The sequence below is a fragment of the Balaenoptera ricei genome, chromosome 3 (assembly GCF_028023285.1).
Source record: "Balaenoptera ricei isolate mBalRic1 chromosome 3, mBalRic1.hap2, whole genome shotgun sequence".
Classification (NCBI taxonomy): Eukaryota; Metazoa; Chordata; class Mammalia; order Artiodactyla; family Balaenopteridae; genus Balaenoptera; species Balaenoptera ricei.
In genome coordinates, this window is record NC_082641.1 from 170,926,219 (window position 1) to 170,949,811 (window position 23,593).

General features: G+C 47.5%; 1 protein-coding gene across 1 annotated transcript in view; it reads left to right on the forward strand.

The window, feature by feature from the left end:
* Nucleotides 1-23,593, forward strand: part of CPAMD8 (C3 and PZP like alpha-2-macroglobulin domain containing 8) — a 97,912-nt gene that overhangs the window by 37,245 nt on the left and 37,074 nt on the right. Inside the window, exons 18-22 of the mRNA XM_059919769.1 lie at nt 690-832; nt 4,235-4,297; nt 14,584-14,815; nt 20,849-21,002; nt 21,418-21,548. Of these exons, the coding sequence (XP_059775752.1) occupies nt 690-832; nt 4,235-4,297; nt 14,584-14,815; nt 20,849-21,002; nt 21,418-21,548 (723 nt within the window). The remainder of the gene's footprint in view (nt 1-689; nt 833-4,234; nt 4,298-14,583; nt 14,816-20,848; nt 21,003-21,417; nt 21,549-23,593) is intronic.

A 23,593-nucleotide genomic window follows, 5' to 3' on the forward strand; every position in this document is an offset into this window, starting at 1 on the left:
AAAGTTTTTATTGAATTTGTTACAATTGCTTCTGTTTTATGTGTTTTGGTCGTGAGGCACGTGGGATCTTACCTCCCCGACCAGGGATCAAACCCTCACCCCCTACACTGGAAGGTGAAGTCTTAACCACTGGACCACCAGGGAAGTCCCTATATTATAACAGTAAGAACTGCAGCCCACAGTCATTGGCTCTTGGTCCGGATTAGGCACTGCACCAATTGATTTGTTTTAAATAGAGGTGAAATTCACATAGCAGAAAATTAACCCATTTTAAAGTGAACAATTCAGTGGCATTTAGTACATTCACAGTGCTGTGCAAACCAGCACCTCTGTCTATTTCCAGAACATTTCCATCACCCCAAAAGGAGACCTGTCCCCATTAGCAGTCACTCGACACCCACCCTCCCCCAGCACCTGGCAACCACTGATCTGCCTGTGGTTTTGGACATCTCATATAAATGGAATCATACAAGATGTGGCCTTTTGTGCCTAGACCACAAACGCGCTGGCCTCCCCTCTGCTCTGCCCTGGATGGTTACTGGGTCCCATGACCCCCTTAGTCCGTGTCACCAAGCCTGGAGAGAGGACTGACTCCCTCAGGGCTACGCAGCAGTGATGTTGGGGCAGTGACCTCTGGGACTACAATGTCCACTTCCCCACTGTGGGTCTGGGCGTTGTCTGTTGCCTAGGAAACAGGATTGGTGGTGATGACAGACCTGGTGAGCCTGAACCACCGGCAAGACGGCGGCCTGTACACTGATGAGGCTATCCCTGCCTTCCAGCCCCACACAGGGAGCCTGATGGCAGCAGTGTCCTCCAGACAGCCCCCCAGGTAATTGCCACTGCCTCGAGCAGGGTTGTCTAAACTCATACTGTTGACATTTGGGGCTGGATCATTTTCTGCAGTGGGGCTGTCCCACGCATTGTAGGGTGTTGAGTGGCATCCCTGGTCTCCACCAACCAGATGCCAGTAACCCCCCGCCCCTACCCCCAGTTGTGACGACCAAAAATGTCTTCAGACATTGCCCAATGTCTCCTTGGGGCCAGACTCACCAATGGCCTAGTGGGCTGGGGCACTGAGCACTTTGGCCCTGCTCCCCCTGGTCCTTGGACCCATCCAAGTGCACGGAATTGGGGGTTGGGGGTGCAGAAGAGAGAGGAAGGTGTAACAGGGGAGCAGATCTACCTAGGGACAGACAAATTGGGGCAGGGTGGGCAACTGCGACTTTATCCTCCCACTCCCAGACACTCTGCTTAGAAAATTCTTTCTATTACCCTTTCTCCTTCCTCCCACCATTTCCTCCTTCCTTCTCTTCCTCTCTCTTCCCCCTTCCCCTCCAACTCTTTACCTTTTGGAGTTAGACACCAAGTAATTACTTTTCAGTCTTTCTTATTTTAAATCAAATGTTTAAGCCTCAGAGTGTTGCTTTGGCTGCACCCAAGTTGTGCTATGAAGTGTTTCCATTATTGCTGGCTTCCAAATAGATTCTTACTAGAGGAAAAATTGATTTGCCCAGATGTGGCAAGTGACTTACCCAGATGTGTTTTCAATTTTCAAGTGATTTTTAAAATTATTATTATATTATGTGTTTTATAAATTTGTGTCAGATGTGCATCATGGCCAGGGAACATGGTCTGTATGATATCCACTATGGTCAACAAACATAGTCTGTATGATACCCATCATCTGGTTTTTATTTTGGAGACTGGCTATATGGTATATGGTCTGTTTTTGTAAATGCTCATATCTACTTGAAAAGAATGTCCAAGCTCCTGTCATTGGGTATAGGATTCTCTTTGAGTACTTTTGGTCAAGTCTATGGTAGATGGTGCCCAAACCCTCCATATCCTTGCTCATTTTGTTTCTTTGTTTGTTTGCTAACTTATCAATTACTGAGAGAGAGGAGTTCACATCTCCCCCTTAGATTTGTGGCTTTGTCCCTGGTCTCATGGAAACCTTTGTTTCACAGGAGGTAGTGTTTCCTGTTCTCTCCTGTCTCTGCCTTTGTCCCCTCCCTTCTGCTCCCCCATCACCCACCTGTCTTCTTTCCCACCTTCTTCATTCTCTGCCTCTCCCACTAGCTCCTCAACTCCAGTCAGCTTGGGGAGGGTAGGGTGTTTTGAAGACCTTGCCTTTTCACTCTCTCTGAATTTAGGGGTGTGTAGGCTGGGAAAGGGGAGGCAGGCCTTGGATGTACCCTTTCCTGCCAACTCATTCAGTGAGAGGCACAGAACCAAGTGGGCCAGGGATGGGGTCAGTGTGGTCAGCAGTGCCCCAGCATCTGGGTCTCTTTGGAGACCTTGAGGGTGGCACCCATACTCCTTAGCCCTTGTTCTGAGCCAGAAGTGGCCCAGAGGATCTCCCACCCTGGCAGGCCTGTCCATGAAAGCCCTCTTCTTCTTTCAAGCCCTCTCTTCCCAGATTGGGAACCTTCCCAGTCCCCCCAGTCTCCTCTGCAGTGATTTCTGGATACCTGGATCCCCTAGGTTCTTCCTGCCCAAGTCACACATTTAGACAGGCCCACAGGGGTCCTCGTTTCCAAACTCCACATCAGGGCATAGGCAGACCAGGCTCCCCCTATGGTACTTTGGACACACACGAAGGCATTTCTGAGATGTGGTTGAGTGAGGAGGTGGAGTATTGGCCCCTGAGCATCCTTCAGCCAGACACTACTCTGGAAGCCTGGAGCCTCCCATGTGCGTGCCTCCTGAGAGCTTGGCCTGAAGTGGATATGCAAGCAGCCTCGAAACCCAAAACCTCAAAGGGAATTGTAAATCCCAGTGCAGAAAGGCATAAGAAATGCCTTAAAAAGCAAGTGGTTTTGCCTTTTTGTAATTGGATAATGCATCCTTATTCTGAAGGATATTTTTCTTAACCATATGCATGTGGTTAAATTTTTTTTCAAAGAGTATGAAAGGGTATATAGTGAAATGGAAGTCTCCCTCCCTCCTCCAGATCCTCCGTTCCCTTCTAAGAGGCAATAATGGTCAATAATTCCTTAGATATCCTTCTAGAAATTTTCTGTGTATACACAAGGATTTTTTTAAAAAAACGCAATGGGAGAATACTGTAATACTGTTCTGTGCCTTCCTTTTAAATGTCAGTGATAAACCTTAGAGACCATTCCATACCAGTACATATATACTTACCTCACCCTTTTTCACTGACATGTAATATTCCACGGTGTGAATATACTATCATTTGATTAACCAAACGCCCTATTGATGGAGATTTTGGCTGTTTGTTATTTCTCACAGTGCTGCAGTGAACCACACCATAGTCTGTCTTTGCACATGTGTCTGTGGTTAATTTCAGGGTCCATCCCTGGGAGAGGTAACCTCAGGTTGAAAGAGATGTGAGCATTTTTAATCTTGAGAAGTTTTGCCAGATGTCAAGTAGGGCTTATTAATATTATTTTTTTAAAGAATAGGACAGTCCCAGGACTTCCTTGGCAGTCCAGTGGTTAAGACTTTGCCTTCCAATGCAGGGGGTGCAGGTTCGATCTCTGGTTGGGGAGCTAAGATCCTACCTGCCTCGGGGCCCAAAAACCAAAACATAAAACAGAAGCAATATTGTAACAAATTCAATAAAGACTGTAAAAAAAAAAAAAGAATAGGACAACCCCTGAGGAAGGTGGGCTGTGAGGCTTCTGAGGATAAACCAAGAATGAAAGCACATGAAAGAATGTATGTATGTATAACTGAATCACTTTGCTGTACTTCAGAAACTAACACAATGTCGTAAGTCAACTATACTTCAATTAAAAAAAACTTAAAAAAAAAAAAGAAAGCACAGAGGAAGGGGGAGAGGGGATAGGAGAGCTCTATGTAATGATGCAGAAAAACATGGCAAACCCAGGGAGGGAAATTAACAAAGGAGAGGACACGGGGTGGTCCCTGTGGCCCTTCTTACCTTCTAAATTCAGGATGCGAGGCACCACTATCATTTTAAGAAGCCTCTGTCAAGCCTTTGATGCCTCGCTTTTACTAGTCCTAATCAAGTAGAATATTAACCCTGCCAGGTGAAAGAATTAACACATTATGTCCTATTAGAGTAGAATACTGACCTTTCCAGGTCAGAGAATTAAAACGTGTAGAATGTTAAGCTGCTGGGTAAGAGAATTAACATGTTATAGGCTAATCAAGTAGAATGTTAACCTGCCAGGTAACAGAATTAAGTTATGTCTGTGAAACTTTAATCATTTCTCTTTTTTTTTTTTTTTAATTTTCATAGAGCAGAGAAGAGGAAAAGGACCTACTTCCCTGAAACATGGATTTGGCACTGTCTCAACATCAGGTACAGTATGATTTCTTTCCTTTGCTGCCTTTGTGGGCTGACTCAGAGGCACTCATGAAAGATGGTTCCCAGTCGGTTTGCCTGGAGATCTGACACCAACATCTGAGTAAGACATTGGGCATCCTTTTCTAACACATAAAACTCAAAGCTATGAAGTCAGCCCCAAATCCCTCTGCAGCCTCAGACATCTGCCCATGAAATATGAAATTTGAGGGCTTCATGCCTCTTAACAACTCCCTCTTGGGGTAACTCTATCCGCTCTGTTTATATAACGAGCTCATTAAAATGATTACAGTTCCCTGGAACATGAACTCAATTCCACCCACCCACCCCCTCCTCACTCCTCCGGGGACTCAGGCTCCTGCCCGCAAAACAGGCTGCTTCTCTCAGCACATTTCCTTTCTACATTGTTTTCTCTTTTAGTTCGCCTTGAAGCAGCAGTGCTGTGCTAAATTCTTGCCAGATGCAGTTGGCTTTTTTCTTTCAATGCTTAGTGTCAGAAGGTAGTGGTGACTTGCCCTGGGAAACCAGTTAGGCATGAAAGTTCAGACCCTGGGGCCAGTGGGTTGGCCAGCGGGTGGACCTACTGCTGAGCTGGGGTCTCCTTCTTGGCATGAGATGCCATGGCACATGCTCAGCACAGAGCCAAGCACTCAGCTGGGGGTTCCTCAGGCTGCTTTCACGGATGTGCGTGTCCCCATTATGGGCGGTCTTCCCCGCTGGTCAGAACAGAAGCTGATTACTGCATTTTGTTCTGGGAGTCCAGATTTAAGATGGGCTGTCGGTCCATCATCAGAGATGTACGGAAAGTAAAAATGTATCTATTTTCTGTGTGCTGGGTGATGTTTTGGGTCCTGGGTAGTGTTTTTGGTGCCAGGGATGGCACCTTGAACAAGGCAGATAGGGTCCCCTCATGTGTAGAATTTATGTTTTATGCCCCCAAAGGCTTCATGCTTCAGTAGGGCCAGTGTTCTCACGGAGGGCTTGGCCCGGGGCTTGGGAGGAAGTAGAGGGACCCTTTGGGGAAGCCAGAGAGACTCCCAGGGCAGGTGGAGCCCAAGCTGGGTCCCACAGGATAGATAAACAAGAAGGGGGGAAGGGTATCCAGGAGGCGGGACCAGCATGGGCAAGAGTTGGGGCATGGGAGAGGCTGGTGATTTCCACATGGTTGGGATGAGGCAGGTGGGGCTAAGAGGACGAGGCAGGGAGTGTGAAGGCCGTGTGGTCTGTGGTGGGGGTGTGGAGAGCCACAGAGGGTTGCTGGGAGGCATTTGGGATTTGAGACATTCTCTCTCCCTCTGTCGGCTGGAGCAAGGATGAGTCAGAGAGTACCGATCTGAGACCAAGGAGCAGGTTCCTGCTGGGCCCAGGCAAGGACTCGTCAGCTCTTTTTTTTTTTTTTTCTTTTCTAATTTTTAAAATTAGTAAAATACACGTAACATAAAATTTACCACCTTAACCATTTTTGGGTGTACGGTTCAGTGGTAATAAGTGCATTCGTATTGTTGTGCTGCCATCACCACCCTCCGTCTCCAAAACTCTTTTCATCTTGCAAAACTGAAACTATGTCCCCATTAAATACTAACTCCCCAATCCTCCCTCCCCTCAGCCCCCTAGCGTCCACTCTTCTACTTTTTGCCTCTATGAATCTTACTGCTCTAAGGACCTCATGTACGTGGAATCATATAGTATTTGTCCTTTTGTGACTGGCTCATTTCACTTAGCATGGTGTCCTCATGGTTCATCCTTGTTGTGGCATGTGTCAAAATTTGCTTTCTTTTTAAGCCTGAATAGCATTCCGTTGTATGGGTGGACCACATTTCGTGTATGCATTCATCCTTTGGTGGACACTTAGGTTGCTTCCACCTTTTGGTTATTAGGAATAATCCTTCTATGAATATGGGTGTGCAAATATCACTTCGAGATCCTGCTTTCAGTTCTTTTGGGTATATACCCAGAAGTGGAGTTGCTGGATCATACGGTAATTCTGTGTTTAATTTTTTGAGAATTCACCATATTGTTTTCCACAGTGGTTGCACCATTTTGCATTCCCACCAACAGTGCACAAGGGTTCTTCTTTAAATGTTGGATAGAATTTACCAGTGAAGCCATCACATCCAGAGCTTCCCTTTTTGGGAAGATTTTGATTGCTGATTCAATCTCCTTACTTGTTAGAGATCTATTCAGATTTGTTATTTCCTTGTGATTCAGTCTTGGTAGGTTTTGTGTTTCTAAGAATTTGTCCATTCATCTAGATTATCCAAGTTGTTGGTGTACAGTAGTTCATAGTAGTCTCTTAAAATCTTTTTTAATTTCTGTGGAATTGGTAGTAATGTCCCCACTTTCGTTTTGGATTTTAGTAATTGAAGTCTTTTCTCTTTTTTCTTAGATCATCTAGCTAAAGGTTTGTCAATTTTATTAATCTTTTCAGAGAACCAACTTTTGGTTTCATTGATTTTCTCTATGATTTTTCTTTTTAAAAAAAATTTGTTTATTTATTTATTTATTTATTTGGCTGTGCCGTGTCTTAGTTGCGGTATGCGAGATCTTCATTGCAGCATGTGGGATCCTTTTAGTTGCAGCATGCGAGATCTAGTTCCCTGACAAGGGATCGAACCTGGGCCCCCTGCATTGGGAGCACAGAGTCCTAACCACCGGACCACGAGGGAAGTCCCTCTCTATTATTTTTGTATTCTTTATTTCATTTATTTCTGCTTCTTTATTATTTGATCTCTTTAGTTTTTCTTTTTCAAGTTCTTTAAGTTGCAAAGTTAGGCTGTTTATTTGAGATCTTATTTTTCAATGTAAGCATTTACAGCTATGAATTTCCCCCTTAACACTGCTTTTGATGCATCCTGTGAGTTTTGGTGTGTTGTGCTTTTGTTTTCATTCATCTCTAAGTCCTTTTTTTTTTTTTTTTTTGCAGAGATTTTTAAAAATTCCTTTCAAATCCAGAGATAATTTGAGTAGCAAAGTATAACACTTAATTTTTGACATATCATTTATCTTTGCAAAAACTTTTCTTTTTGAATTTTATTTTATTTATTTATTTTATACAGCAGGTTCTTACTAGTTATCTATTTTATATATATATTAGTGTATATATGTCAATCCCAATATCCCAATTCATCCCACCACCACACCACCCACCTCATTTTCCCCACTTGGTGTCCATATGTTTGTTCTCTACATCTGTGTCTCGATTTCTGCCTTGCAAACTGGTTCATCTGTGCCATTTTTCTAGATTCCACATATATGCATTAATATGCAGTATTTGTTTTTCTCTCTCTGACTTACTTCACTCTGTATGACAGTCTCTAGGTCCATCCACGTCTCTACAAATGACCCAATTTCGTTCTTTTTTATGGCTGAGTAATATTCCATTGTATATATGTACCACAACTTCTTTATCCATTTGTCTGTTGATGGACACTTCATGGTTGCTTCCATGACCTGGCTATTGTAAAAAGTGCTGCAATGAACATTAGGGTGCATGTGTCTTTGTGAATTATGGTTTTCTCTGGGTATACGCCCAGTAGTGGGATTGTTGGGTCATATGGTAATTCTAGGTTTAGTTTTTTTAAGGAACCTCCATACTGTTCTCCATAGTGGCTGTATCAATTTACATTCCCACCAACAGTGCAAGAGGGTTCCCTTTTCTCCACACCCTCTCCAGCATTTGTTGTTTGTAGATCTTCTGATGATGGCCATTCTGACCAGTGTGAGGTGATACCTCATTGTCGTTTGATTTGCATTTCTCTAATAATTAATGATGTTGAGCAGCTTTTCATGTGCCTCTTGGCCATCTGTATGTCGTCTTTGGAGAAATGTCTATTTAGGTCTTCTCCCCTTTTGTTGATTGGGTTGTTTGTTTTTTTAATATTGAGCTGCATGATCTGTTTATATATTTTGGAGATTAATCCTTTGTCTGTTGATTCGTTTGCAAATATTTTCTCCCATTCTGAGGGTTGTCTTTTCGTCTTGTTTATAGTTTCCTTCTCTGTGCAAAAGCTTTTAAGTTTCATTAGGTCCTATTTGTTTATTTTTGTTTTTATTTCCATTACTCTAGGAGGTGGATCAAAAAAGATCTTGCTGTGATTTATGTCAAAGAGTGTTCTTCCTCTGTTTTCCTCTAAGAGTTTTATAGTGTCCAGTCTTACATATAAGTCTCTAATCCATGTTGAGTTTATTTTTGTGTATGGTGTTAGGGAGTGTTCTAATTTCATTCTTTTACATGTAGCTGTCCAGTTTTCCCAGCACCACTTATTGAAGAGACTGTCTTTTCTCCATTGTATATCCTTGCCTCCTTTGTCATAGATTAGTTGACCATATGTGCATGGGTTTACCTCTGGGCTTTCTATCCTGTTCCATTGATCTATATTTCTGTTTTTGTGCTAGTACCATATTGTCTTGATGACTGTAGCTTTATAGTATAGTCTGAAGTCAGGGAGTCTGATTCATCCAGCTTGGTTTTTTTCCCTGAAGATTGCTTTGGCTCTTCGGGGTCTTTTGCGTCGCCATACAAATTTTAAGATTTTTTGTTCTAGTTATGTAAAAAATGCCATTGGTAATTTGAGAGGGATTGCATTGAATCTGTAGATTGCTTTGGGTCATATAGTCATTTTCACAATATTGATTCCTCCAATCCAAGAACATGGTCTATCTCTCCATCTGTTTGTGTCATCTTTGATTTCTTTCATCAGTGTCTGATAGTTTTCTGAGTACAGGTCTTTTACCTCCTTATGTAGGTTTATTCCTACATAGTTTATTCTTTTTGTTACAATGGTGAATGGGATTGTTTCCTTAATTTCTCTTTCTGATCTTTCATTGTTAGTGTATAGGAATGCAAGAGATTTCTGTGCATTAATTTTGTATCCTGCAACTTTACCAAATTCATTAATTAACTCTAGTAGTTTTCTGGTGGCATCTTTAGGATTATCTATGTATAGTATCATGTCATCTGCAAACAGTGACAGTTTTACTTCTTCTTTTCCAATTTGGATTCCTTTTGTTTCTTTTTCTTCTCTGATTGCCCTGGCTAGGACTTCCAAAACTATGTTGAATAATAGTGGCAAGAGTGGACATCCTTGTCTCGTTCCTGATCTTAGAGGAAATGCTTTCAGTTTTTCACTATTGAGAATGATGTTTGCTGTGGGTTTGTCATATATGGCCTTTATTATTTTGAGGTAAGTTCCCTCTATGCCCACTTTCTGGAGAGTTTTTATCATAAATGGGTGTTGAATTTTGTCAAAAGCTTTTTCTGCATCTATTGAGATCATCATATGGTTTTTATTCTTCAATCTGTTAATATGGTGTATCACATTGATTGATTTGCGTATATTGAGGAATCCTTGCATCCTTGGGATAAATCCCACTTGATCATGGTGTTTGATCTTTTTAATGTGTTGTTGGATTCTGTTTGCTAGTATTTTGTTGAGGATATTTGCATCTATATTCATCAGTGATATTGGTCTTAATCTTCTTTTTCTGTAGTCTCTTTGTCTGGTTTTGGTATCAGGGTGATGGTGGCCTTGTAGAATGAGTTTGGGAGTGTTCCTTCCTCTACAATTTTTTGGAAGAGTTTGAGAAGGATGGGTGTTAGCTCTTCTCTAAATGTTTGACAGAATTCACCTGTGAAGCCATCTGGTCCTGGACTTTGGTTTGTTGGAAGGTTTTTAATCACAGTTTCAATTTCATTATGTGTGATTGGTCTGTTCATATTTTCTATTTCTTCCTGGTTCAATCTTGGAAGGTTATACCTTTCTAAGAATTTGTCCATTTCTTCCAGGTTGTCCATTTTATTGGCATAGAGTTGCTTATAGTAGTGTCTTAGGATGCTTTGTATTTCTGTGGTGTCCATTGTAACTTCTCCTTTTTCATTTCTAATATTATTGATTTGAGTCCTCTCCCTCTTTTTCTTGACTAGTCTGGCTAAAGGTTTATCAATTTTGTTTATCTTCTCAAAGAACCAGCTTTTAGTTTTATTGATCTTTGCTATTGTTTTCTTTGTTTCTATTTCATTTATTTCTGCTCTGATCTTTATGATTTCTTTCCTCCTGCTAACTTTGGGCTTTGTTTGTTCTTCTTTCTCTAGTTCCTTTAGGTGTAAGGCTGGGTTGTTTATTTGAGATTTTTCTTGTTTCTTGAGGTAGGATTGTATTGCTATAAACTTCCCTCTTAGAACTGCTTTTGCTGCATCCCATAGGTTTTGGATCATCGTGTTTTCATTGTCATTTGTCTCTAGGTATTTTTTGATTTCCTCTTTGATTTCTTCAGTGATCTCTTGGTTATTTAGTAACATATTGTTTAGCCTCCATGTGTTTGTGGTTTTTTACATTTTTTCCCCTGTAATTTATTTCTAATCTCATAGTGTTGTGGTCAGAAATGATGCTTGATATGATTTCAGTTTTCTTAAATTTACTGAGGCTTGATTGGTGACCCAAGATGTGATCTGTCCTGGAGAATGTTCCATGTGCACTTGAGAAGAAAATGTAATCTGCTGTTTTTGGATGGAATGTCCTATAAATATCAATTAAATCTATCTGGTCTACTGTGTCATTTAAAGCTTGTGTTTCCTTATTAATTTTCTGTCTGGATGATCTGTCTATTGGTGTAAGTGAGGTGTTAAAGTCCCCCACTATTATTGTGTTACTGTCGATTTCCTCTTTTATAGCTCTTAGCATTTGCCTTATGTATTGAGGTGCTCCTATGTTGGGTGCATATATATTTATAATTGTTATATCTTCTTCTTGGATTGATCCCTTGATCATTATGTAGTGTCCTTCCTTGTCTCTTGTAACATTCTTTATTTTAAAGTCTGTTTTATCTGATATGAATATTGCTACTCCAGCTTTCTTTTGATTTCTATTTGTGTGGAATATCTTTTTCCATCCCCTCACTTTCGGTCTGTATGTGTCCCTAGGTCTGAAGTGGGTCTCTTGTAGACAGCATGTGTATGGGTCTTGTTTTTGTATCCATTCATTGAAACTGTGTCTTTTGGTTGGAGCATTTAATCCATTCATGTTTAAGGTAATTATCAACATGTATGTTCCTATTACCATTTTCTTAATTGTTATGGGTTTGTTTTTACAGGTCCTTTTCTTCTCTTGTGTTTCCCACTTAGAGAAGTTCCTTTAGCATTTGTCGTAGAGCTGGTTTGGTGGTGCTGAATTCTCTTAGCTTTTGTTTGTCTGTAAAGCTTTTGATTTCTCTGTCAAATCTGAATGAAATCTTTGCCGGGTAGAGTAGTCTTGGTTGTAGGTTCTCCCCTTTCATCACTTTAAATATATTGTGCCACTTCCTTCTGGCTTGTAGAGTTTCTGCTGAGAAATCAGCTGTTAACCTTATGGAGTTCCCTTGTATGTTATTTGTCGTTTTTCCCTTGTTGCTTTTAATAATTTTCCTTTGTCCTTAATTTTTCTCAGTTTGATTACTATGTGTCTCGACGTGTTTCTCCTTGGGTTTATCCTGCCTGGGACTGTCTGCACTTCCTGACGTGGGTGGCTATTTCCTTTCCCATGTTAGGGAAGTTTTTGACTATAATCTCTTCACATATTTTCTCGGGTCCTTTCTCTGTCTCTTCTCCTTCTGGGACCCCTATAATGTGAATGTTGTCCCAGAGGTCTCTTAGGCTGTCTTCATTTCTTTTCATTCTTTTTTCTTTATTCTGTTCTTTGGCAGTGAATTCCACCATTCTGTCTTCCAGGTTACTTATCTGTTCTTCTGCCTCAGTTTTTCTGCTATTGATTCCTTGTAGTGTATTTTTCATTTCAGTTATTGTATTGTTCATCTCCGTTTGTTTGTTCTTTAATTTTCCTAGGTCTTTGTTAAACATTTCTTTCATCTTCTCGATCTTTGCCTCCATTCTTTTTCCGAGGTCCTGGATCATCTTCACTATCATTGTTCTGAATTCTTTTTCTGGAAGGTTTCCTATCTCCACTTCTTTTAGTTGTTTTTCTGGGGTTTTATCTTGTTCCTTCATCTGGGACATAATCCTCTGCCTTTTCATTTTGTCTGTCTTTCTGTGAATGTGGTTTTCATTCTGCAGGCTGCAAGATTGTAGTCCTTCTTGCGTCTGCTGTCTGCCCTCTGGTGGTTGAAGCTATCTAAGAGGCTCGTGCAAGCTTCCTGATGGGAAGGACTGGTGATGGGTAGAGCTAGGTGTTGCTCTGGTGGGCAGAGCTCAGTAAAACTTTAATCCACTTGTCTGCTGATGGGTGGGGCTGTGTTCCCTCGCTGTTGGTTGTTTGGCCTGAGGCGACCCAGCACTGGAGCCTACAGGCTCTTTGGTGGGGCTAATGGAGGACTCCGGGAGGGCTCACACCAATGAGTACTTCCCATAACTTCTGCTGCCAGTGTCCTTGTCCCCGCGGTGAGCCACAGCCACCCACCCCCACCTCTGCAGAAGACCCATCAACACTAGCAGGTAGGTCTGGTTCAGTCTCCTATGGGGTCACTGCTCCTTCCCCCTGGGTCCTGATGCACACATTTTGTGTGTGCCCTTCAAGAGTGGAGTCGCTGTTTCGCCCAGTCCTGTTGAAGTCCTGCAATCAATTCCTGCTAGCCTTCAAACTCTGATTCTCTGGGAATTCCTGTTTCTGGATCCCAGGTTGGGAAGCCTGATGTGGGGCTCAGCACCTTCACTCCAGTGGGTGGACTTCTGTGGTATAAGTGTTCGCCAGTCTGTGAGTCACCCACCCATCGGTTATGGGATTTGATTTTATTGTGATTGCACCCCTCCTACCGTCTCATTGCAGCCTCTCCTTTGTCTTTGGATGTGGGGTATTTTTTCAGTGAGTTCCAGTGTCTTCCTGTCGATGATTGTTCAGCAGTTAGTTGTGATTCCAGTGCTCTAGCAAGAGGGAGTTCTAAGTACTTTTTAATTTCCTTTGTGATCTCTTCTTTGATCCTTTGGTGTTTAAGAATGTGTTAATTTCCACAAATTTGTAAATTTTCCAGCTTTCCTTCTCTTGTTGATTTCTAACTTCATCTTATTGTGGTCAGAGAAGACACTCTGTATGCTATCTCTCTTTTTAAGTCCATTGAGGCTTAGTTTGTAGCTTAACCTATGGGTCTGTCCTGGAAAATACCCCAAGTGCACTTCAGACGAATGTGTGTTCCATTGTTGTTGTTGGGTAGAGTGTTCTGTATATGTCTCCCCCTGTTCTGTGCCCCACAGAATGGCCCACTGTCAGGTGGATGGGCCAAGACATAGGGGTCATCTCACTTGGAGGGAGCCCTGAACAGAAGGCTCCAGCAGCTTAATGGACCATGGGGTGGGGTTGGGGGTGGACAGGGGAGAGAGTTAGGAGTGGGAAAGTACTCCAAGTGGGGAAGGATGTCTTCAGTGTTTCCTTCTGACCATAAAGAGGCCTTGGCAGAGGTGTCTGAAGAAAACCTCTGCCCATGGTCCCTTATGCTAAAGAGACCTAGGAGTGGAAATTCTGGGCTGGGAATGCAAACATGCAAAGAGCATGGCCAGCCAGGGGGCCCTGAGTCCTTGGCTGCAGCTCCCCTCAGAGACCCCCGTGCACACCCACCCCTCACCTCCTTACCCTACCCCCACCCTGTGAGACCTGCAGGCCTGTGGGCAGGCCTGAAAAATCACACATACATTCTTAACAGGGAGCTGGGCTCCGCCAGAGTGTATGGGACAAGGATGCCAGGCCAGGAAGTGTGGGTGTCCCCCACAGGCAGGCATTCCTTGGCTTGTGGCTGCATCACTCCAGTCTCTGCCTCCATCTTCGCCTGGCCTTCTTCTCTCTGTGTCTGAATTTCCCTCTTCTTATAAGGACACCTGTCAATGGATTAGGGCCCACTCTACTCCAGTGTGACTTCCTCTTAACTAGTGGCGTCTGCAAAGACCCTATTTCCAAATAATGTCCCATTCACAGGTTACCAGGGGTTAGGACGTGGACATGTCTTTCTGGGAGACACAAGCATGCTCTAAGTGACCAGTCCCCTTGATTCAGTGTCTTTCTCCCCTAAACTGGGCAGAGCACACACTGCCAGAGTTTGCCTCTCTGAACCCATGTTTTGGATGGTCCTGTGATCACAGCTGTCCTGAGAGACATTCATGTTTCTGATTATGGCGAGTCAGGGCTGAGGGATGACTTTCTCCCGTCACACGCTGTGGGGTGCCTTTAATGCTTATTTCCAAGCTGTCAGGGCAGTGGAGGGGGGCACCACCCTGGGGCCCAAGGCCATATGGCTGGATTCCTCTGTTCCCACCTGGCCGCTGCGGCACGGCCGTGGAGAGGAGCACACGGTTGTCCATCTTTCCGCAGTGATCCATCAGGCGAGGACACACTCAGCGTGCGGGTCCCCGACTCCATCACCAGCTGGGTGGGTGAGGCGGTGGGTCTGTCTGCCGAGAGGGGCCTGGGCATTGCCGAGCCCACTCTGCTGAAGACCTTCAAGCCCTTCTTCGTCGACTTCACCCTGCCCCCCAACGTGGTCCGCGGGGAGCAGGCCAAGATCCCGCTCAGCATCTACAACTACATGGACACCTGCGTCGAGGTACCGAACCCGCCCTCCATACACAGCCTTTCCCATTATGGGGGAGAGGGGTGGCATCCTTAATGGCAGGAGGCAGAGGGAGGTGGGGTCATCCTGGGGGGAGGGGTTGGAGGGGCACAGCACCTGGGATGTGGGGCAGGCAGGGCGGAATGGGGTCATCCTGGAGGGCCGTGGGGGACAGCATCTGTGATACTAGTGAGGCAGAGGCTAGATGAGTCAGCTTCTACTTCACCAGCTGTCTACACCTGGGCAGGTTGGGGGTGGGAGTGTGTGCATGGTGCGGTTAGAGGGTGACAGATGTGACGGAGCCACTGTCGTTGACTCCTGACCCTGCAGGGGTGTGGGAGGGTGAGTATCATATGTAATGGCATGGAGTCAGGTGATCTCGGAGAGACAGCAGCAAGCGGTCTTGAAGCAGGGTCTTAGTTCTCTGCCCAGGAATTGGACCTGGGTAGCCTGGATGAAAACCAGGAATCCTAGCCACTAGACCACCAGGGGCTCGAGGCTAGAAGCAAAGTTTCCCTGGCTCTTGCCCTGTGTGAAAAATGAATTTCTCAAAGAGGCAAAACCTGCAGAAACAGGTGAAGTTTATTATGAGAGACACAGCGCAACAAGTGGGAGAACACACAGAGAAACAGTTGTTTATTTAACACAGAGTAAGGCAGAGATACACACCCAGAGAGAAAGGGTGTGGGCGTCCTCCCTAATGAGAAGGAGCCCAGTACAGAGGCGGTTAAATCATTTATACAGGGCACTTCTCCCCGTCTTTGTTTACCTTTGGCCAATTGTCTCGCTTCTCCTCCCACATCTGACCTGCCCTAAGACCCGCTCCAACATGCTTGCGTATCTTTTTGCCAAGATGGATTCTAGCACAGAGGCCTGTGGGAGTTTTGGCATCACCTATTATGGAGTGGTGCCCCCTCCTTTTTGACCCCTGAGGAGCCTTTCTGCGCATGTGTAGTCAGGGAGGTCTCCTTGACCTTAGGAGTGGTCATCTTATCTCTTTGCTCCAGCAGAGCTCAGCTCCGGCCATTAACTTTGGCCTTAGAGTGTCTGGGGAAAACAAAGCTCCAATTTACTGGGCTTGACAAACTCCAGCTGTCCAGCTCAGGGGCCCCCTCTACCTCCTACCTCAAATACCCCCTGAGAGATGTGAACCCCAAGAAATTTTAATCGGGAGGATAAAGTGCGACAGAGTCTGTCTTCTGTAGCTTCTTCAGGCTGGCAAGGGACTGGTAGACCCTACCCAGTTGGGGTCACAGAGCTGTCGCCTTATCTCATCAAGGGGCCCCAGGGTGACTTCTGTTGTTATTCCAGCAGGATCTGTTCCGAGGAGTGGCTGGAATCTCTGCATCACCATTATCTTGATATGAAACTGTTGTAATCTGGAAGAGACAAACTTAACAAGTAGATTAAAAGAAGGCAGGGGCCAAAGATCAGTAAAAGAATTATTGTAACCAGGGGCCATCTACCTCCTGCCTCACGGGGTCAGCAAATGTTCTCTGTAAAGGGCCAGATAGTAAATATTTCAGTCTTTGCCAGCCAGAGGGTCTCTCTTGCAGCTACATTTGAACAGGAAAGCAGCCACAGATAATATACCCATGAATGGGCCTGGCTGTGTTCCCATAAATCTTTATTTCTGGATACTTGAAATTTGAATTTCATTTGAATGGTCACAAAATACCATTCTTTTTTTTAAAAAAAATTCCCCCTCACCTCAATCATTGAAAAAAAAAAAAATGTAAAAACCATTCTTAGCTCCCTGGCCTCACAGAAACAGGCGATGGGTCAGATTTGGGTCGGGTTGTGCTGATCCCAGCACAGAGGCAGGGAATCCTGGTGGTGCCCAGAGCAGGTGCTCCAAATCTCAGTTGACCGACCTTGGCCCTATTATTCCACCCATTGGTGTGTCAGTTTCTACAAATGTCAAGCAGACAGGAGTCTTTTAACGGGTGGTTAAATGGGTTAGTCCACCTAGGTGCTAAGAACAGTGATCATGGACGTGCCACGGATCTTGTTGATGCTGCTTTTGGGGTCTCAGGGCCTGCAGGGTGCTGTGCAGTGGGGAGGGGCATGACTCCTTCTCAGAGGAGGTGGAAAGGCTACTGTGTAAGTTTCTTGCGGCTGCCATAACAAAGTAGCACAAACTGGGTGGTTTAAAACCATGGAAACGTATTGTCTCATAGTTCTGGAGGCTGGAGTCCAAGATCAAGGTGTGGGCAAGGTTGGCTTCTTCTTGAGGCTCTGAGGGACAGTCTGTCGCTGATCTCTCTCCTCGCTTCTGGCAGCTGCCCCCAAATCCTTGGCGTTCTTTTGGCTTGTGGCTGCCACATTCCAATCTTTGCCTCCGTCTTCCCATGGCCTTCTTCTTCCTGTGTGTCTCTACATCATCTTCCTTCTGTGAATAGACATCTCTGTGTCCAAATTTCCTCTGAGAAGGGTCCCTGTCTTATTGGATTAGGGTCTACCCTAATGACCTCATTGGAACTTGATGACATCTGCAGAGACCGTAGTTCCAAATGAGGTCACATTTATAGGTACCGGGGGTTAGGATTTCAACATATCTTCCTGGGGGACACAATTCAACCGATAACAGCTACCCCAAGGAGGTGGGCTTGGGGATTTCAGACCCTGATGAGGAGGAGGGATGGCAGGCAATGTGGAGGGAGCCGTGAGGACCAGGGTCAGGTGGGGACAGGATAGGGAAGGGGTATTTGGGGGCCTGAGCATCAGTGTGGCTGCAGGAGGGCAGGGGCACCCTCTTCCCCTGCCTTTGTAATCCTTCTGCACCATCTCAGCCTGGATGTCAGCTGGGGGGTGGCAGGAAGAGAGAGGAGGTGGGCTCCCAGAGTTAGGGGCAGCCCTCAGGAGTGGGAGCTGGGAGCCGAGGCCGCCAATGGAGGAGTGAGTGGGGTGCAGGGCCAGGGATCTAGCTGGGAGCAAGCCTGCTTTCCGCAGGTTGGCCTGGAGGTCAGGCTACAGGTCTCAGCCTCACCCCAGCCAGCCAGGTGAGCCTGCTAACCTTGTCCTGGCCCTGCCCGTGTGTGTGCACCCCTCCTCCCCCCCCAAGGCTGCTGACACATTCCCCCGCCAAGGGCAGAGATGGGAGGGGCAGCCCCAGGCCAAAGACACGGGAAACCGAGAGATTTTATCCACCCCCTGCCCAGATCTCTGGCTTTTCCTGAAAAACAAGGCCTTCTGGCCAGGGAGTGATTCGGATTTGCCACCTGAAGGGCCGAGGCTGCTGGGGGTGGAGGTCCTGAGTGGAGGTGGCGGATCCCCCACGGCACCGCTGTAGTCCCAGCGCATACGTGTCTCAGCATCCCCCAGACGACCCTTTGGACTTCAGCTTGCTGTTTCCATTTACCAGCCCCCTTTGTCTCAGTTTCCTTATCTGGGTGTGAGAGATCTACCTTCACCCCCTGCCCCCTCGGCTGTGTCTGTGCTCTTTTCTGAGCCTGGCCCAGAGTGGAGACAGCAGTGTTCTGAGTCTCTGAGTCTCAGCTCAGAGGCTGACCTTGAGCTTCCATGAAATCATTTACTCCTTTTTTCCTTTGCAAATTCTATACCTCTGCTGACTGATTACATCTACCCAAGAACATGTTGTACAGAATGCCGTATGCTGGCCCTGAAGCCAGTAAAGGACCCCTCCCATTGCCCTCTGCCGACACAGTCCAGGTTTGGGGCTGGTATTTGCATTTGACTTCCCGATGCTTATTTGACCTGTGGAAGAGCCACACGTAATGTACTGTCACACAGGAACTTCTGTCTTGGGTCTTTAATGAAAAGAAAATTCCAAGTGAAAAAAAAAAAGTGGTCAGTGCAGGTCTGGAATAGAAATGAAACACCCAGAGGCTACCAGAAAGGAATTCCTACATGTAAAATGTGAGTGATTCTAATTCATTCACTCAAAAACAATCGCCCAACACCTGATGCGTGCCGGGCTCTGTGTGGGAATCTGAAGACCCCAAGGCTCAGGACGTGGGGTCTGCCTGAGCTCACCTGGAACTCTGATGCCACTAACTCGGTGTTCTTGGGCACGCATCCCTGTGCCCAGTGCTGGGTGGATGATTTTAACTGTATCATTATCAAGTGCCCACGTGGGCTGAGGAAGGAGGGGCTGTGATGGAATCATTCCCGCGTGGGAAGCTCAGAGAAGCATCATCGTACAAGGTCCCCCAGGGAGTGAGGGGCAGACCTGTGTTAGAATTAGGTGTCGGGAATCCCCCAGCCGTCCAGTGGTTAGGACTCTGCCCTTCCACTGCAGTGGGCAGACGTTCCATTCCTGGTTGGGGAACTAAGATCCCGCAAGCCGTGTCACATGGTGCGGCCAGAAAAAAAAAAGAATTGTCTGCAGGAAGCCAGGGAGGCCCTGAGGAGGGGTGGCTTTCCCTGAACGCCGAAGTCTTTGGGCAATGCTTAAGCCGGGCATCAGCCCTGGAAGGGCATTCCTGGAAGAGGGGATAGTATGCACAAGTGACAGGCAGGAGGCAGCTTGGCCTGTCCCAGGAACTGCCCGTGACACAATCTGGCTGGGCTTTAGGGTCTGGTTGGAAAAGCAGGAGAGAAGGGGGATGCTTGTGCAGTAATCTGAGTGAGAGCCACTGAGTGAGAACCACGGCAGTGGCCACGCGGTGGCCTGGAGGGGCCAAGAAGGACATGTGAGGGGCTCAGGGCAATCAGCCGGGATAAAGGTGACCCCAAACCCAGAACCTTTGTCATTCATCCTTTTTATGTAGCTTATGGCTAGGAGGAATAGGACCCTAGTTTCAGAAAGCCGGAATAAATGTAGGCTGGTCCCTAATCACAGGGTGGCCCCTGAGGGAGGCTCCCTCCTGAACTGCAGGCAGGCCCCCCAGGTGCCCATTTCAGCTCCTAGCAAGCACTGGTGGTTGGCTTGTCAGCCGGAAGAAGGAAGCCCTGCCGGGCAGCAGGTGTGTCCAGGGATCACCACATGTCAATTTCAGGAACTGCCTCCACCCCCCCGCCCCCCGCCTCCATGTGCTTGTGCTGAGGTTCCAGGAAAAGAGTCACATCCAGACCCCTCAGCCTGGACAGCGGGTTCCATCCAAGACCTGGAAAATGTATCTCACCGATGCTTGATGCTTGAATTTCTTCTTTCCTCCCTGGAAGAACTTTCTAGAAGAATGCTGTCTCGAGGGGAATGGGGGCGCCCCCAAAGCACCCTGCACCAACTGTTCTCATTCAGGTTCTACTGGGCCTGCCCTTGGGCAGGATTCAGACACTGTCACACTTGCCACTGTGAAGCTTCCTTGTACACACCTGCATGTGTGTGTGACTTAGGCACGTCAAGCCTCTGAGGCCCAGGGATCGCTCTTGTCTGTTCAGATCTGTTTCGTGAGCTCCTAGCAGGGCTCCTGAACCCACCAGGTGCTGCCTATGTGCTGGTTGGACAAATGCATGTAGAACAAAGAGCCTGTTGTAGATTGAGGGTTATAAACACACACACGTACACAACATGCACACAGAGACACGGTGTGCACAAGCACACACATGTAGAGAGGCATGCTTGCACATGTGTGCAGAGACACTTGCCTTCACTCATGTGCACTCACACATCGTGTAATGCTACGCCTACACACATAGGTGTGCACACAGAGACGCATGCGTGCACAGCACACACATGACACATAACACGTGTGCACACCGAACTCTATTATGACTCATTGGACCTCAGTGGTTGGAGAGAGGGTCAGAGGAAGTTCCCTGTGGGGGCCTGCATGTGGAGCGGCCCCTCTTATCCCATGCTTGGCTAAAGAGACAGCCCTTGAATTGACCTTGGTCCCAAGGGAGAGCTGGACCAGTGAGGGTGCAGGGAGCTGAGGAAAGGAGGGGGCTCCCAGCAGGACAATGGTAAGTAGTTTGTTCTGATCAGAAATGGAAAGAGAGCCTCCCAAAGAGAGCATGGCTTTGGGGGGAAGGCTGCCAGGGTGGACGGAGTGCGGTGGGCAGTGGGGTGTGCTGGGAGGGCACACAGATTCCGGGCACCATGGTTCTCGCCACACTCTCCAGGTCTACGTGAAGATCTCAGTTCCCAAGGGCATCCAATTTGTCGGACATCCTGGCAAACGCCATCTGACCAAGAAGACGTGTGTGGTCCCCGGGGAGATGGAACCCTCCTGGGTGGTTCTGTCCTTTGGCGACCTGGGTCTCAGCAACATCACAGGTGAGGGTCATGTGCTTCTTTGGGCATCTCCACTCTCCAGGCCGCCAAGGGGTTCAGGTGCAGAGTCCAGGCACAGGTGCAGGGTCAGTGGGGCAGAAGACGAGACCAAGGACAAGACAGCTGCTGGGGATGCAAGCCAGAGGGAATGATCAGGAGGTAGGGGGCCTCATCTGGGGGAAGCCAGTCTCTTAAGATGCCAAACTGATGTAGCACACACATGCACGCACACTTGCACACATGCATCCATATGCATGCACACACATCCAGCCTACACCATGCACACACGCGCATATGCACATACACACACGTATGTGTGCATGCACACCTGGGAAGCCTGGGACAAGGGTGGGGTACAGAACAGCGCCGGGTAGGGCCCTGTTCTGAGAGCCAGCACCGAGTACTCAAATCTCCGCAGCCAAAGCCCTGGCTTACAGAGAAACGAGCTGCTGCCGGGATGGGAAGTCGGTCAGACCCCCGGAGGAGAATTACGCTGACAGGAGGGTCCCCATTGGGAGGGATCACATCCGGCGCGGTGTGATGGTTGAGGTAAGCCTATGTCCTCACTCGAGGCACTTGGCCAGGGCCTGATTACCTCAACAGTGAGGTTGGGGCCGGAGAGTGTGGTCCCTTCCCAAGCCAGGGCCAGGGCAGCCCCCATGAGTCCTGCTCTGGGGCTTGGGGCAGGTGACGGGGCTTCCTTGCTGGAGGACTGCGGCATCCATCTCCTCTCCGAGGCGCAGAGCGGGCTTTGGTGAAGTGATTTGGGACTCAAACGGGCTGCAGGGAAGTGTCCCCCTGACCCCCGGGTTGATCACCTTGGAAGGTGGTGTGCCTCTGTCTCCTGGCTGTCCGTTTGTCAGTAGGCAATTGTAGGGACTGTGAGGAGGGTTGTCCTTGGAATGCCCGTGTGGGAAGGACACGGAGCCTCCAGCAGGGACGCCCAGACCATCCCCCCCCCCCCGCCCTCCACCCCCACCTCCGCCCCCTCCCCCCGACCCATCCCCGAGCTGTGAATCTGGGATCTGCCACTTACGCATGGGGCTCAGCGAGTGTCTTGTTATTCCGACTCTGCTCTGTAAGACTGCAATGCTCACGCTCACCCCATAGCGTGGGGGAAGGCTGGAGAATGCACAGGCACTTCACAGTGCTGGGCTTGTAGCAGCAACGGTGCCCCATCTTTTTTGGGCTGCTCAGATGTATCAGAACCCAGAGCTCTGGAGAGACTCCCGTTTAGTGCTGCATGGAGAGCACACAGCAGCCCCACTGAAGCTCCTCACAGTGGCCCCGAGTCTCTGCCCCTCCCCAGTAGCCCAGCTGCAAACAGCTGCCCTCCCTCCCGGCTGCGGTCCTGGCGGAGCTGAGCACAAATGGTTTCCATCAGCGCCCAGAGTCACACATGCGCTGGGCGGAACTCCTGGAGGTGGCTGGGTTACTGCTGCAGCTTTGTTGACACGACGTGATGGAGTCCTCCGGTACGAGCGTGTCATCAGATGAGGCACGCGATCTCTGTGAGCCAGCAGGAGGGGATGGCCTCCACAGGAAATGCAGAGACCCCTGGTGACCCTTTGCACAGCCTGAGCACGCTCCCTGGACCACAGCCTGCCCTACCTCAGTGCAAGGAGGCAGCGAGCCCCCCAGCGCGGCCAGCCTGACCTGGAGGCCTGGAGCTCTTGTCTCCTTCCTCTGCAGGAGGAATTTCTAGATGCACGGAGAAGGACTCTCTTATCCTCCAGCCTTTCCTCCCTTTCATGCTGTTCAGCAGTGTCCTACGTCTGCAGCATTCACTGGTCCAGCCCTGTACAGACAGCACTGGAGGACAGGAGGTACGCGTTAGGCATCAGAAGACCTGAAATGTCAGTGCAAAAAAATGAAGCATGAATTAGAAAAATGGATTTATGAAATAGGAGGCACTGGGTGCACGGCTTCTCGCATCTCATCCCACCACAGAGCTCTGAGCGCATGGGTCGCTCGCTCCATCAGTTATACGATGGACCCTCCCAAGACACCACATGCCACCTGCCGGGCAGGAGTCCGAATACAACAGAAAGGCCATTCCTGAGAGACACGTGGTGGGGAAGCAGGTGATGGCCGAGCTGTCGTGGGTGTGTATCAGGAGGAGGGGCGGCGAACGCCATCCCTCCTGGATCCCCAGCTGGCCCAGGGGATTGTGACCTTTTGCGCTTCTGCTGGAAGGCTGAGAGCCTTCCATCACCCCACCGTGTCTCAGTGAAGTTCACAGGATCAGAGAGGAGGCCGACATAATTCAGACCCATGAGGGGAGCCTGGCGGACATCACAGGAGTGAGAGGAAGTCTGCCTTCTTGGCTGGGGGTGGGCTCTGGACTGAGAGCCCTGGGTTCAAACAGGAAACTGCTGGACGGTTAAATGAGAGTGCGTGGAAGGCATCTCTTGATGCCTGGCCTGAGTGCTAAAGAAAAGTGATCTGTTGTCATCCAGGCATTTATAATGGTCAACTGGGGGAACCTGGACATAAACCAGGGACACTCTTTCCGTTTTAGGATATGGCCATCAGCTGATGAATGGATAAATGTGGTGCAAGGGGATCCAGTTACCCAATACCATGGAATATTA